This window comes from Scyliorhinus canicula, chromosome 14 (assembly GCF_902713615.1).
Source record: "Scyliorhinus canicula chromosome 14, sScyCan1.1, whole genome shotgun sequence".
Taxonomy (NCBI): domain Eukaryota; kingdom Metazoa; phylum Chordata; class Chondrichthyes; order Carcharhiniformes; family Scyliorhinidae; genus Scyliorhinus; species Scyliorhinus canicula.
Window position 1 is genome coordinate 86678253 of NC_052159.1, and position 14433 is coordinate 86692685.

The 14433-nt window shown below is 45.6% G+C and overlaps 1 protein-coding gene across 1 annotated transcript in view; it reads right to left on the minus strand.

The window, feature by feature from the left end:
- Positions 1–14433, minus strand: part of LOC119977384 (ras-related protein Rab-38-like) — a 75317-nt gene that overhangs the window by 19433 nt on the left and 41451 nt on the right. Inside the window, exon 2 of the mRNA XM_038818232.1 lies at positions 10370–10650. Coding sequence (XP_038674160.1) covers positions 10370–10650 — 281 coding nt within the window. The remainder of the gene's footprint in view (positions 1–10369; positions 10651–14433) is intronic.

The window sequence follows — 14433 nt, forward strand, 5'->3', positions numbered from 1 at the left end:
GCATCTCCGGCTGGCTTCCCAGACATGCAGGGTGCAAATGATTTACAGAATGGCAATCCTAGCATCACCACAGCAACTAGGACATTTCAGTCAACCACAAGGGAGCTTATTCCATCAATACAAAATTGATGTGTAACCACAAGAGCAGTTCATGCAGGTGTACATCAGATTCCCTGGGAGCTGTCGTGATGCTTTTGCATTACAGCAGTCCACAATTCCGGTTGTTTTTACAACAGGAAGCAGCCCTAACAGCTGGCTCAGAGGAGACAAGGGATAGCCCCTTTAAATTTCAATCATGACACTTTTGAAGAATTCTCCAATGAGCAGCAGGAGAATTACAAAGGGGAGCCACATGACCACCAGGTCTGTCAGCGAGCAAACAATTGAAATATTGAAGATATGTACACACTGTTCAGTACGTGTCAGAGGGAGTCTCCAGAATAATCGTGGTGTGGTTTGTTCTGCACACCATTGCACAGCAGAGAGGATTGTACATGGACGTCAGGGATGCCCAAACAACAGATGACTCACACATCACACAGGAGAATCTCATTAGTGAAATTCTCTGGCCTGCACTCACTCCAAGCCCCTCTCTCACTCCTCTTTGCATTGAACAGTCCTTCAACTACGCATTCATCCAATGCTCATGTGCCCAATGGGCCATGTCCTGTACTGATATTCACCATGAAACATAATAATGAAAAATTGGTGATAAGCAATAAATGATGCATCATCAAAAGAAAAAGACACCTAACAACTTGCTATTTGTCAAACACCCATCTGTATCCATTTAGTGAATTTCAATAGCTATAATTCACATTTCCGATCATTTCTAAATAATATGCAACAGGTAGTTTGAGTGGAAGTACAGACAGGATGCTTAGATCACCACCCTGACTGCTGAGATGCTTTTGGCCGATACCCTGTGGGTTTTGGAAGCAATAAGAATCCCACCAAAGACTGCTCCACCTGCACAGGAAAATTCAGCTTTCAGCTATTGTTTGTTTGGGAAAGGTGATGCTGGCACAATGGGTGAAAAGTGGGACTCCATTGAGTGGAGTTTATGCTTCCGTGATTCCTTTTGCTATCATCTCCATCCTGGGATGTGGCACATCACTCCGACTGATCTACTTCAGAAATGCTTGGTAAAGGTCAGTGATTGTTTAAAGGTCTAGTTAAGGTATATGTTATCCGACTTAAGGTGTCAGACATATTAGCATTCAAAGTGTGCATGACCATGAGGATGACCTTCATAGACTCATTCCAGAGTTTTTCCTGAAGCTGTTCTCTCCTTTGCAGACATCCTCACAATTACCTATGCCACCAATCCAATAGAGATGGATGGGACTCCTCCATCCTTTCCACTATTGTGGTGAGCATGCGTGGCACATGTGTCAGTATCTTGCTAGGTTGCTGATGTACTCTTTGCATTCCCCTTCTCACTAACAACCCTTGGCGTTTAGTATCTGTTTCCTGCTGATCAGACCTTGGAGAGTATTTCTCCCATGACATTGTGTCTCCATTGCGTTCCCCACCATCAGTGTCTGCTTGTGCTCACTTGGGAGACATGAATTAATCAGGTGAAAATCCAATTAACTATCCAACTGGGCCCACCGATGTGTGAATATTTGCACTAGTGCATGAATGTATGCCTTGTGAATAGTGCCCACACAAGAGGAATGAAGTCACATGAGGAATCATCCTCATGCATCACCAGTTACACTTGCTGTATATGGGGTGGCATGGTTGCACAGTGGTTAGCCACTGCTGCCTCACGGCACTAGGGGCCCAGGTTCAAGTCGGGCTTTGAGTCACAGTCTGTGTGGAGTCTGCATATTCTCCGAGTGTCTGCTTGGGTTTCCTCCGGGTGCTCCGGTTTCCTCGCACAGTCCAAAGATGTGCAGGTTAGCTGGATTGGCTATGCTAAATTGCCTCTTAGTCTCCAGAGTTACGGGGTTAGAGCGGGGGAGTGGGCCGAGGTACAGTGCTCATTCAGAGGGTTGGCGTAGGCTCGATGGGCCAAATGGTTTTGATTCTATATGAAAATCCTGGAGGACAAATGAATGGGACACAACTTAATAACAGCATAAAGCAATCCTTTTTTAAAAAATGCATTCTATTCAAACTTGTATCAAAGTAGGTTACAGCAAATAAACACCCCAGGAAACATTCTTCCCAACAACCAACTATACAGTTTGTACAGATTTTTCTTCTTTTTCACCCCCCACTCCAGCAAAATTTGTCACCGTGCAATCAGAGAGGCGAAGGCCAAGACATCAGCCTTCCTCCTCTCCATGAGCTCTGGCTTCTCTGAAACCCCAAATATCGCCACCAAAGGGTCCTGGTCCACTCCCTCCTCCACTTTTCTGGCTAAGACTGCGAACACTCCCACCCAGAATCTTCCCAATTTTTCACAACCCCAAAACATGTGCGCATGATTTGCTGGCCCCACCCACACGTCTAACACTCATCTGCTACCCCCTGAAAGAACCCACTCATTCTCGCCCGAGTCATATGCACCCTGTGCAACACCTTAAACTGTATCAGGCTCATCATGGCACAACAGGAGGTCCTGTTTACCCTTTGCAGTGCCTCACTCCATACTCCCCAATTGATCTCCATTCCCAACTCCGATTCCCATTTCTCCTTGATCTTCACCACCCGCTCGCCTCCCTGCTCCCCCAGCCACTTATATATATCCCCAATTCTTCCCTCCCCTTCCACATCTGGAAGCAGCAGTCGCTCCAGCAGGGTGTATCCCGGCAATCTAGGGAACCCCTTTCATCCTTTCGTGCAAGGTCCCTAACCTGTAGCTACCTGAACTCACTACCCCTCAGCAGCTCTACCATCTCACTTAGCTCCTCCAGACAGGTGAACCCTTCCTCCAAATACAAATCCCTCATCTTGACCCCAGCCCCACTTCCCTCCACCTCCTGTATACACTATCCATCCCCCCCGGCTCAAACTCATGATTCTAGCACCCCAAAATGCCTCCTCAGCTGATTCCATATCTTTACCGTGGACTGCACCACTGGGCTCTCTGAATACCGACTTGGAGCCATTGGCAATGCTGCCGTCACCATAGCCCTCAAACTAGACACCTGACAAGATTCCTCCTCCATCCTAACCCACTCTACCCCTTCTCCTTCCCACCACCACCGCACCTTGTCCACATTCACCACCCAATAATAATGAAGCAAGTTTGGCAGCGCCAACCCCCCCTGCTGCCTCTGCCTCTGTAGCAGGGTCCCCCCCACCCTTGGCACCTTCCCTGCCCATACAAAGTCAGAGATGATTGTGTCCACTTTCCAAAAAATGCCTTTGGCATAAAGATCGGGAGAGCCTGAAAGATAAACAAGAACCGCAGCAGAATATTCATTTTCACCACTTGGACCCTCCCCGCCAACGTTAAGTGCAGTGTATCCCACCTCCTAAGATCCTCCCTAGCCTCCTCCACGAGCTTCGTTAAGTTCCACTTATGGAGCCCCGTCCATTCCCTCGCTACCTGAATCCCCAAATACCTAAACCTATCCCTCGCTACCGTAAATAGCATCCCCCCCTAAATTAGCCCGCTGTGCCAGCTCATTCACTGGGAATACCTCGCTTTTCCCGACATTCAGCTTGTATCCCGAGAACCCTCCAAACCTCCCCAAAAGGCCCATAACCCTTCCCATACTCTCCAACGGATCCGAAACTTACAGCAAGAGGTCATCGGCATAGAATGACACCCGGTGCTCCCTCTGTCCCCTCATTATCCCCTGCCACTCTGCTGGCCCCCTGAGAACCATCGCCAATGGCTCTATGGCCAGCGCAAACAGCAGCGGCTACAGCGGGCACCCTTGACTCGTACCCCTGTGTAAGTCAAAAGTTTGTGAGCTTATATCATTCGTCCTCACCCTCGCTCTTGGCACCACATACAGCAATTGCACCCATGCCACAAATCTCGGCCCAAACCCAAACCTTCCCAAAATTTCGAACAAGTATCGCCACTCCACCCAATCAAATGCTTTCTCCGTGTCCATGGACACCACCACCTCCGATACCACAGCTCTCGACGGATTCATCCCCACATTCAACAGCCGTCTTATATTACTTGCAAGTTACCTGCCCTTCACGAAGGCTGTTTGATCTTCTGCAACCACCCCCGGGACACAATCCTTCATCCTCCCGCCGACAACTGAGCCAATACTTTCCGTGTTCAATAATGATATGGGTCTATACGACCCACATTCCACCGAGCCCTTCCCCTTTTCGGAATTAGTGTGATTACTGCCTGCTTCATCGTCTCCGGCAACTCCCCCTTCTCCAGTGCTTCATTAAACGCCCCCAACAGATGTGGAGCCAGGTCTGCAGCAAATTCCTTATAAAATTATGCCGGCTACGCATCCAGCTCAGGAGCCTTCCCCAACTTCATACCCCTGATACTATCCAGCACCTCCCTCAGCCCCAGCGTTTCCTCCAATGCCTGCCTCTTTGCTTCCTCCATCTGGGGAAATTCCAGCTCGTCCAGAAACCACCCCATGTCCCCCTCCTCAACTCCTGGGTCTGCCTCATAAAGTCCCTGGTAATACTCTCTAAATGCCTCATTTATCTTCCCTGACTCTGACACCACATCCCGACCACCAGTCCGGATCTTCAATATTTCCCTGGATGCAGCCTGCCTCTGCAGCTGGTGCACCAGCATATGGCTCGCCTTCTTCCCATACTCATATTGCACCCCTCTTGCCCTACTCAATTGCCCTACCGCCCTCCCCGTTGTCAGCCTATCACATTGCCCCTGCAACTTTTTCCTCCTCGTCAATCCCTCCACGGTGGGCACCCTCGAATATTCCCTGTCCACCTCCACTATCTCATTCACTAGACGGTCATGTTCCACCCTCCTTTCCTTATTCGCACGAACCGTAAATGAGATAATTTCTTCCCGGACCACTGACTTCAGTGCTTCCCAGAAAATGCCCGCCGCCACCTCCCCATTCTGATTGAACTCCACATAATCCCTAATCTCCAACCACACCTTATCACAAAAACCTCCATCCGCCAACAACCCCGAGTCAAACCTCCACCCCGGCCTCTGCTTTCATCCCGTACTGAACCGAATCTCCAATCAGTGGGGTGCATGGTCCGAGATAACTATCCCCGCATACTCTGCCCCCTCCACCCCAACCAAAATCTCCCGACTCACTACAAAGTAATCAATCCTCAAATACACCTTATCGGTGTGTGAAAAGAAGGAATACTCCCTTCCCCCTGGGTTCTGAAAGCACCATGGATCCACCATACCCATCCTCTCCATAAACCCCCCCCCCCCCCCCCCCGGCTCCCTCGTCATTTGTACCCTACCCATCGACCTGGGGCTCGATCTATCCACCCTCGGCTCCAGGATACAGTTAAAATATCCTCCCATTATCAACTGGAACGTGGCCAAATTCGGGATTGCTGCCAGAAACCCCCTCATAAAACCCACATCATCCCAATTTGGGGCATACACCTTTACCAACACTACCGGTGCCCCTTCCAATACCCCACCCACAATAACATATCTCCCACCTGGATCCCTCACCTCCTTCATACTCACAAATCCCATTCTTTTGCTCATTGAAATTGCCACACCCCTCGATTTCAAATCAAACCCCGACCCACCCCTTCCTTAACCTAACCTGGTCCTTCACATGCAGATGTGTCTCCTGCAAAGAGACAACACCCAGTTTCAAGCTCCTGAGGTGCGCGAACACCCAGCGACCTTTTAACCGGCCCATTCAGTCCCCGGACGTCCCATGTTACCAACCTTACCGGAGACTTGCGCCTCCAATCCCCTCTACCATTCGACATCTTCCCCACTTAACTCCTGCCCCTTTAATTCCACTAGGCCATCCCAGATGGTCCCTTTCTTCGCCCTTGACCATCTCATCTCTCACCACTTGCCGCGTCGCAGAAACCCCCCCCCACCCCCGCTTTTCCCCTTCCCCTTCTTCACCCCCCCCACCCACTTCCCCTTTCCCTGCCTCCCCCCAGCCACCACTCTTGGCCTTCTCCCCCACCACCTCACTTCCGTTCACCAGCATAACCTGTTGGCTGCCCCTGCCCAAAGGCACATCCTAATGAACCCCCCCCCCCCCCCCCCCTCCACTCCTCAGCTCAAAGAAGAAGGCCTCCTGCTGGCCTTACCCTCCTCCACCCAAGCAAGGACTTCTCAAAGCAAACAAACAGATGTTAAACACATGCAGTCCCATAAAACAGGAGGGGGATGTGAACATCCATCCCCACATAAACTTTTCACCCCTACAACTCCTTACAATCTCAACATTGAACAGAAACCACTCCACACAAAAAAAGGTAAAAATTACCCCATCTCTACACCCACGTCAAACATGCTCCCGACCATTACTTATTGCCAGCACCCCAGTTCCCAAGTATTTCCCACTCAGTTCTTCCCCAGTTTATGCTCCTTAATGAAGTCTTCGGCCCCTTCTGGGGTCCCGAAATAATACTCCCAGCCTCCGAACGTCACCCATAATTTCGCCGGGTAGAGCACCCCAAACCTGATCTGCCACCGGTACAGCACCGCCTTGGCCTTGTTGAAACCTGCCCGCCACTTTGCCAACTCGGCTCTGATGTCCTGATGAATCCGGACGGTATTTCCCTCCCAGTCGCAGCTACGCTTCTCCCTGGCCCACCGTAGAATTTTCTCTTTCTCCACAAATTTATGGAGTCTCACGATCACTCCCCAGCTCTAGGCTTTTGCCTCAGAGACCTGCTGGGTCCACCTCAGGTGCCTTATCCAGCACCCCTCCTGCCACCAGACCCACCAGCGTCCTCGAGACGTACCTCGTGGTACTCACACCTTCCACTCCTTCAGGCAGGCCCACTATTCGCAGGTTCTGTCTTCCCGAGGTATTCTCATGCTCCTGAACCTTTGCCCTCAGCGTTTTATAAGGTCTCCTAGGACCCCCACCTCCGCCTCCAGAGCCACCACACGATCGCTGTGGTCTGAGATCACTCCTTCAATCTCCCGAATCTGTGACCCCTGCACCTCCAAACACCTCTCCATCTGCTCCAAGGTACTCTTCAGGGGTGCCACAGCTTCTGCAATGGCCTTTGCATGATCCTCATGCATTTCCTTCCTCTGTTTATGGAATTCCTCCTTGATAAAAGTCATCAGTTCCTGTATCTGGGGCCTTACAGCTTGCCCCTCCCGCACCTGCATGCTGGAAGAGACTGTCTGTGAAGCACAAGACTCTTTCACCTTTCCAGCCAAACCTCTCACTGCCTTCTGCCGGGTCCAGTGATCAGAAAACATACCATTCCAGGGGTAAACTACTCCTCTAACATTCACCTACGCCTTTTAATTGAAATTCCACCCAGATCTGGGTAAAAAGAGCCCTTTTCTGTAACTTTGAACAGGAACAGCCCTTTATGTGACCAATCACTCCATGGTCACAAGCGGAAGTCAGCATAAAGCAATCTTGACATACTCAGTCTTCTTGTAGTTCAGCCATTAACAAAATAAAGTCAGAATGTGTGTCAGATGTATTTGGTATTTTCTCACCAGCTATCTCTGATGAGAGGAATGCAGTTGAGCTACTTAACTCATTGCCTCTTCCTCTGCACCTTGGATCTGGATTTTTTTCTTGCCAACCACCTCCAGTCCTTCCCCTCGCCCCCTTGTGCTTTGGTCTTTCTTCTCCTGCAAAGGGTGAAAAAACTAACCTGAGAGTGAGGTGAATATTCACCGGATTGATGCAGTGCATAGAGTGATGATGACTGTGAGAAAGATACATCACAAGGGGAGATAGTAGTGCAGTGATAATGTAACTGGACTCATAATCCAGAGGCCCAGGTGAATGCTCGCAGGCCATGGGTTCAAATTCCACCACAGCAGCTGGTGGAATTTAACTTAAATTAATAAATCTGGAATGTAAAGCTAGGCTCGCAATCATGACAAGTATCATTGAGTAGTAATAACCCATCTGTTTCATAATGTCCTTTAGGGAAGGAAATCTGCCATCCTTACTTTGCCTGGCCCACATGTAACTCCAAACCCACGGCAATTTGGCGAGGCAAGTAGATTAATCACCCCCTGAGCCTCTGAAAAGCTCGAGTAAGCCACCCAGTTCATGGGAAATTAAGAGTGGGCAAGAGATGCTCTTGGATTTATTATTGCTGATATCAGCTGCTAATTAATAATGCTCTTATTATTATTATTATTAGATGCTGGCTTTGCCAAAGGTGCCTAAATCCCATGAAATATATTTTTTTAAGCTTTGAAGTTCTTTTCTTTTCCAACTAAGGGGCAATTTAGCATGACCAATTCACTTGCCTTGCACATTTTTGGGGTGAGACCCACGCAGGCACGGGAGAATGTGCAAACTCCAAAATCCCATGAAAGAATTAATAAAGTATGAGAATTGGGATGAACAGCAATGGTAAGTCGATAAATAGGGAAGCGCTGAAGTGTATTGAAAGTTACGCCTGGGTGCTGTTTAAAAGTTGAGTGTGTGTGAGAGCTGATGTGATAGAGAATGCTTTGCTGGACAAGTAAAGCATGCATTAGATGTAGTGAATCAAAAAAACTTTCCCGATCAGGATTAAACCAATTCTTGGATTACATCAAATAATGGGAGACAATGCTCCTGCTACTCACCTCCTCAGCCAACACCAACCACTCATTCTTCGTAAAAGTTGTAGGTTTCTTCCTCACAATTCTCGGAAAAGTATGTCCCTGTTGCTCTGACTCACCCAGCATGGATACACCATTAAACCTGACTGCTGCCTTTGCTCTCTGTAAAATCCATCCTATGCACCACCTTGCATGGAATCACAGCTAATGTTGGACACTCACTAAACAATCCTGATTGTGCTAAGAAAAACAACTCACTTAGTATCAGTTGGGCTCGCAGTATAGCTCGATTGTGCTTGCTAGCATCTACGTATATTCACAAAGAGAGCTACGCCCTTTGCTTACAGAAAGAGCATGCCCAGACATTGTGTCTTTTTCAACTAAACAAAAGCTTTAGAGGACAACTGTTCGCTGGTGCATTCCCCATGGCAACACCTTGACCAATTAGAGTTGACTTGCCTGGTTTAAATTTAAACAAACGCTTGGGAGATAACTGTTTCCAGTGGCATTAAATGGCATTTGAAATTAAACCTATTGTATACATCAGGAGATAAGCAGGCATGTGTCTGACTCCATCAATGGTGGGAATGAAATTTACACAAGTGTGCTCTCAAAAATCTGCAAATGTGACCATCAGGGAGACAGGTCTGCTTGCCATCCACTGCTGTTTGCTTTTGACTCTCTTTGCCATTGTTGCTTTAACAAACAGTACTGCAGCAATCTCCCCATGGAATCTCATACAATGGTTAAAACCTGCTTAAATGCAGTCAGTGTTTCATTTCCTGAAACATGAAAGCCATCCTCAATTTGTTTAACTCAATCGTTTATAATTTCTGCCTTACTCCTGTATTTTTGAATTGTTTACTAATTATTTCTGTCAAAATAGACTGTTGAATGCTGAGTTATTTGGGAACTATGCTCCTGAACTGTGACGTAATGCTGTGGTACGAGGACAAACATTCTGCTCATTTACCGGGACTTCTTCGCTGTCCCTTTGTCAGTGTTCCATGCTTGCCAGTATGGCTGAGAAGCGTTTTGGATCGGGCATCTTGCAGAAAAATTCCCTTTGTTCTGATATAAGGCGACTCTGCTCCAGTGAAATCAATGGGGAGTATTTGTTAACCCACCTGCCTCATTTCTGTTGTCTATTGATCGAAGGTCTGCCAATTGGATTTACGCCTGCTTTAATATTGTGGCCACCTCTACCATAATTGCATTCCCAAAGTCACAACTTCATTCTAGATCTCCCCTACCTTGTCCTACCATTCAGCTCTAGTCTTCCCTAAAATCTCTTCCCAGCTGAGGCCCACATCAGAGGGAAGTAGAAGTATATTTCCATTTTCCTTCTTTCACCATTTCTGCATTCCACCATCACCACCGATATCATTTAGAATCATGGAGCAATTTGGGTAAGTACAATTCTCCTTTGAATAGGGGATGTTTAGCACAGGGCTAAATCGCTGGCTTTGAAAGTAGACCAAGGCAGGCCAGCAGCACGGTTCAATTCCCGTAACAGCCTCCCCGAACAGGCGCCGGAATGTGGCGACTAGGGGCTTTTCACAGTAACGTCATTTGAAGCCTACTTGTGACAATAAACGATTTTCATTTCATTTCATTTTTCAACACTGTTAGGTTAATGAATAATAAGGTTGGTCTGAAGATTGTGGCTTTGCATTTCCACGCGCTTTGTTAGACATATCATTTTCTTCATTTGTCACAACCACGATCTGGCAGGCTGAGAATTAGTTTTACCTTTGCTGAAGTTTCGAAGCAGCTGACAAATCCATGATCCTTGCAGAACTTTTCCATTTTTCCAGGATTGGCAGCTAAAAACTCGCTCCCTTGATCACATTTGTTTGCCAGTAGGACAACTGAGACAGGTTTGCCATTTGGTAGAGTCAATTTTGAGTCTAAGTCATCTTTCCATTTGGACACCGCCTCAAATGTTGCAGCTCGTGTAACATCGAAGACAATAAATGCTCCAAAGGCCTCTCTGTAATACACTCTTGTCATGTTCCCAAATCGTTCTTGACCTAGAGAAAAAAAAAGACACCAAGATTTACATGAGGGGTGAAGAAAAGGAACCCATTACAGGTGTATAGATAGTTAAGATCAGACCACATTCAGAGATTTACAAAAGAAGTTTGTTTCTGCTCCTTTTCCTGCATTTCTGATGAGCATAAACATATGAATTAGAAACCTCACTGTCTGGAATACAAAATAGAACATATTTAAAATGCACATTAAACAACACCCAAGTTTGTCAGATTTGCAGTGCATAATTTGCATAACAATTAGCTGGAGCAACGAAGACTTATGAACAAAAATTATTTAACCTGATGCAAAGATTTAGAAAATCAGCACAATTCACTAAAATGATTACTATTGTTGCATAATAAACAATGTCGTGCTTCTGATATCCTCTTTATCATATACATGTCGCTAGACCTCTTAAATATATAATGCAACATATTTTACTAGTATGTTATTTCTGTTGCAGTGGAGTACTAAAGCAATATTTCATGCACCAGTTCCTTTGGGCATTTGCCTTCCAGAAGTTAGAACAAGCGGATTTGGCCATAGTTGCAAGGCTGTCACCACAGGATGTTTTGAAAATCACGATTACGCAAGATCATCTGAACTGAAGAGCATAAAGAATAATCAAAGTGTGTCACAACAATGCTAGTTATTAAACGATTGCAATGATAAATCCAACTTTGGAGCAATTCTTGTAGCTCATGAATATTCAGCTCCATAGCCTCTTTGTTTAATTAAAAAGTGGAAACCATGTCCAATGTACGTTCATATTTCTGATATGTGACTCTCCCGTTAGCACAGTCAGAAAACATTGTTACTAATATAATTGCTAATTGTTAACTACACAAAGCATTGTTATAGTGTACTTTGTAACAGACATCAACAAATAAATTTCAGTTCGTAATCTGAACACTAAATTACTGAATAAATGATGCATGATCTATTTGGATTACATAAAATACATCATCTCAATAATAAAAAGTCAACAAAATTTATTACAAGGTTTTATCAATGTAATGTCACTGTAAACAAAAACAAGATGCATAGTGTATAGTACAAGACCACTGCTCGGTCACAATGTCCGTCTCCACATTTTGAGATATTGAATGAAACATAGCATTAGGAGTAACAACTGGAGCAGCAAAAGCGGCAGGCCATTCACCACCTTGAGGGTATTCCATCATTCAGTGAAGTTGTGGCTGATCTGTATCTTAATTCCATCCATCTCCTTTGGCTCCTTTTATACCTCTGGCAAGCAAAATGTGTCCATCTCATATTTAAATTTACTCACTTTGCTAGCATCTACTATTTGTTGGGAGAGTGTTCCACACATTTACTACAATTTGCATGAAGATGTGTTTCCTGAATTTTCTTCTGAATGGTCCTGATTTAAAGGCTAAATGCACTTGTCCCTAGGCTTGCCCAACCAATGGAAAAAGTTCTGAAGCAGAAATGTGTTTGCATAGGTAGAAGTACAGCCTGCACTCCTTTCTTCGAACAGGGTAGATAAGAAATAGGAGCCGTTATAGGTCATTTGGTTTCTCAAGCCTGTTCCGCCAATCCACTAGTGACTAGATCATGGTTGGTCTTCTACCTTAATGTCATTTTCTTGTACTTATCCCCCATATCTCAGGTTATCTTTAATATGTAGAAATCTATGAATCGCCGTCCTGAATATACTCAACGAATGAGCCTCCATAGTCCACAGCCTCATTACGTATTTCTGTCTGGGATTCCAGACATTGAGAAAACATCTGCACCTCAGAAGAAACACTGTTTGAGTGACAGCTTCGGCTCTCTGAACTCTGCTGTCAATGTCACAATGTTTGTGGGCACAAGTTAAGTGGTTTCAAGAGTTTGTGGTTTTTGCAACTTCAAAGAGGCTGGATGATTAACACTTTAAATAATGTACAGTCCAGACATTTTTCAAGCATAGGAGAAGGTTATCAATGAATTACTTTTTTTCAAAGACTCACACATCTCCCTTGTGCACCATGATGTTTATTGGTTCTAGAAAGTGTAAGGTGGGTCAATAAACATGGAAGTGCCAAGACTTTGCATGGGGGCATGAGATGGCAAAGGGGGTGGTTAGAGGAACATGAGGGACCTTAGGGGGTGTATGGAAGGGCAGAGCTCATCATAGGGAGAGTAAGGGGACATCGAGGGTGGATGAAAAGGCGGAGCTTGGCAGAAGGGATATGAGATATGAGGGGACATCAGGGTGGGTGGAAGTATAGAGCCCATTATAGTGGGCATGAAGGGACATTGGATATGGGTGGAAGGGCAGATCTTGTCATGGGGTATGAGAGAACATGGAAGTGGGTGGAAGTGCAGAGCTGGGAATTGGGACAATAAGGGAAATGGGAGCATGAGGAGGACATTTTTAAACTTACTTTTTAAGGTTTGGGTTTATACCACTCTAAGTGGCCATGAAACACATTTTTTGTAAAACGGCCCAACTCCGTGAAAATTGTGAAGGAGTAGGACATGCCTAGTTCCGCAATGGAATGGGCCAAGTTGGGAGTGCCAGAAGTGTGCTTTTGAAAGGTACCAGACTCATACCCTTTAAAGGCACTCCAGCCGGACATTAGACATTAGGATTGGGGTCAGGAATCCTACACTTAGGACACGCCCAGCAATTTTAATGGGCTCTTGAATCAACTTGACTTTGTGAAAGCCTTTGTCAATGCATCCATAGCATTAATATAGTTTGTGAATAGCTGGGCCTAAACTCTAATTCTCGCTGTACCCCATTAATCAAAGCCTGCCAATTTGAGAGTGACCCCTTTATTCCTAATCTCGGTTTTCTGTCCATTAACCAATTCACAACCCATGACAGTATATTCACCAATCACATGTGCTCTAATTTTGCTTATTGACCTTCTGCATGGTATTGAAATCCTATTTACACCCTCAAAAAGTCGTACCAAGTTGGCAAATATATTTCTTCTTCATAAATGCATGTTAACTCTGCCCAATCCTATTATTTGTTTCGAAGTGTCCAGGAATCACATCCTTTATAATAGATTCCAGCATTTTCCCTACTGCAGATGTCAGGCTACCAGATCCATAGTTCCCATTTTCTGTTACCCTCCTTCCTTAAATAGTGGGATTACATTTGGCTATCTTCAAATCTAAAGGAATCTTTCCAGAATCCATAGGATTTTGGAAGATTATCATTAATGAACCCATTAAACTACAGCCTCTTCTTTCAACACTCTGGGATGTAGATCATCAGGCCCAGGGATTCATTTTTTTCCCTACTTTTTTACTAATACTAATTTCTTTCCATTCCGTATTCTTGCTAATCATGGAATGCCTACAGTGCTGAAGGAGGTCATTCGGCCCATCATGTCTGCACCAACCCTCTGAAGGAACACCCTACCTTAGCCTACTCCCCTGCCGTGTCCCTGTAACCCCACCTAACCTTCACATCCCTCTGTACTATGGGGCAATGGTTTTATTGAAATAGTAAGAAGTCTTACAACACCAGGATAAAGTCCAACATGTTTGTTTCAAACACTAACTTTCGGAGCACTGCTCCTTCCTCACCTGTCCAACGGCGGCATCTCCACATTATTGAAATAGGACAGGAAAACGAGCAGTCAACAATATAAAAAAAAAGAACCAGTGAATAATTTTAATGTTCAACTGACTTGCTTTGTCCCCATTGATTGGAGTAGATTATCTTTATTACCTGGGCAGTAACCTGGAAGAGCAGATTGGCCATCTTTAATAGAAGCCAAGATCTTCTTCCTATCAAAATGCTTTCAATTTGT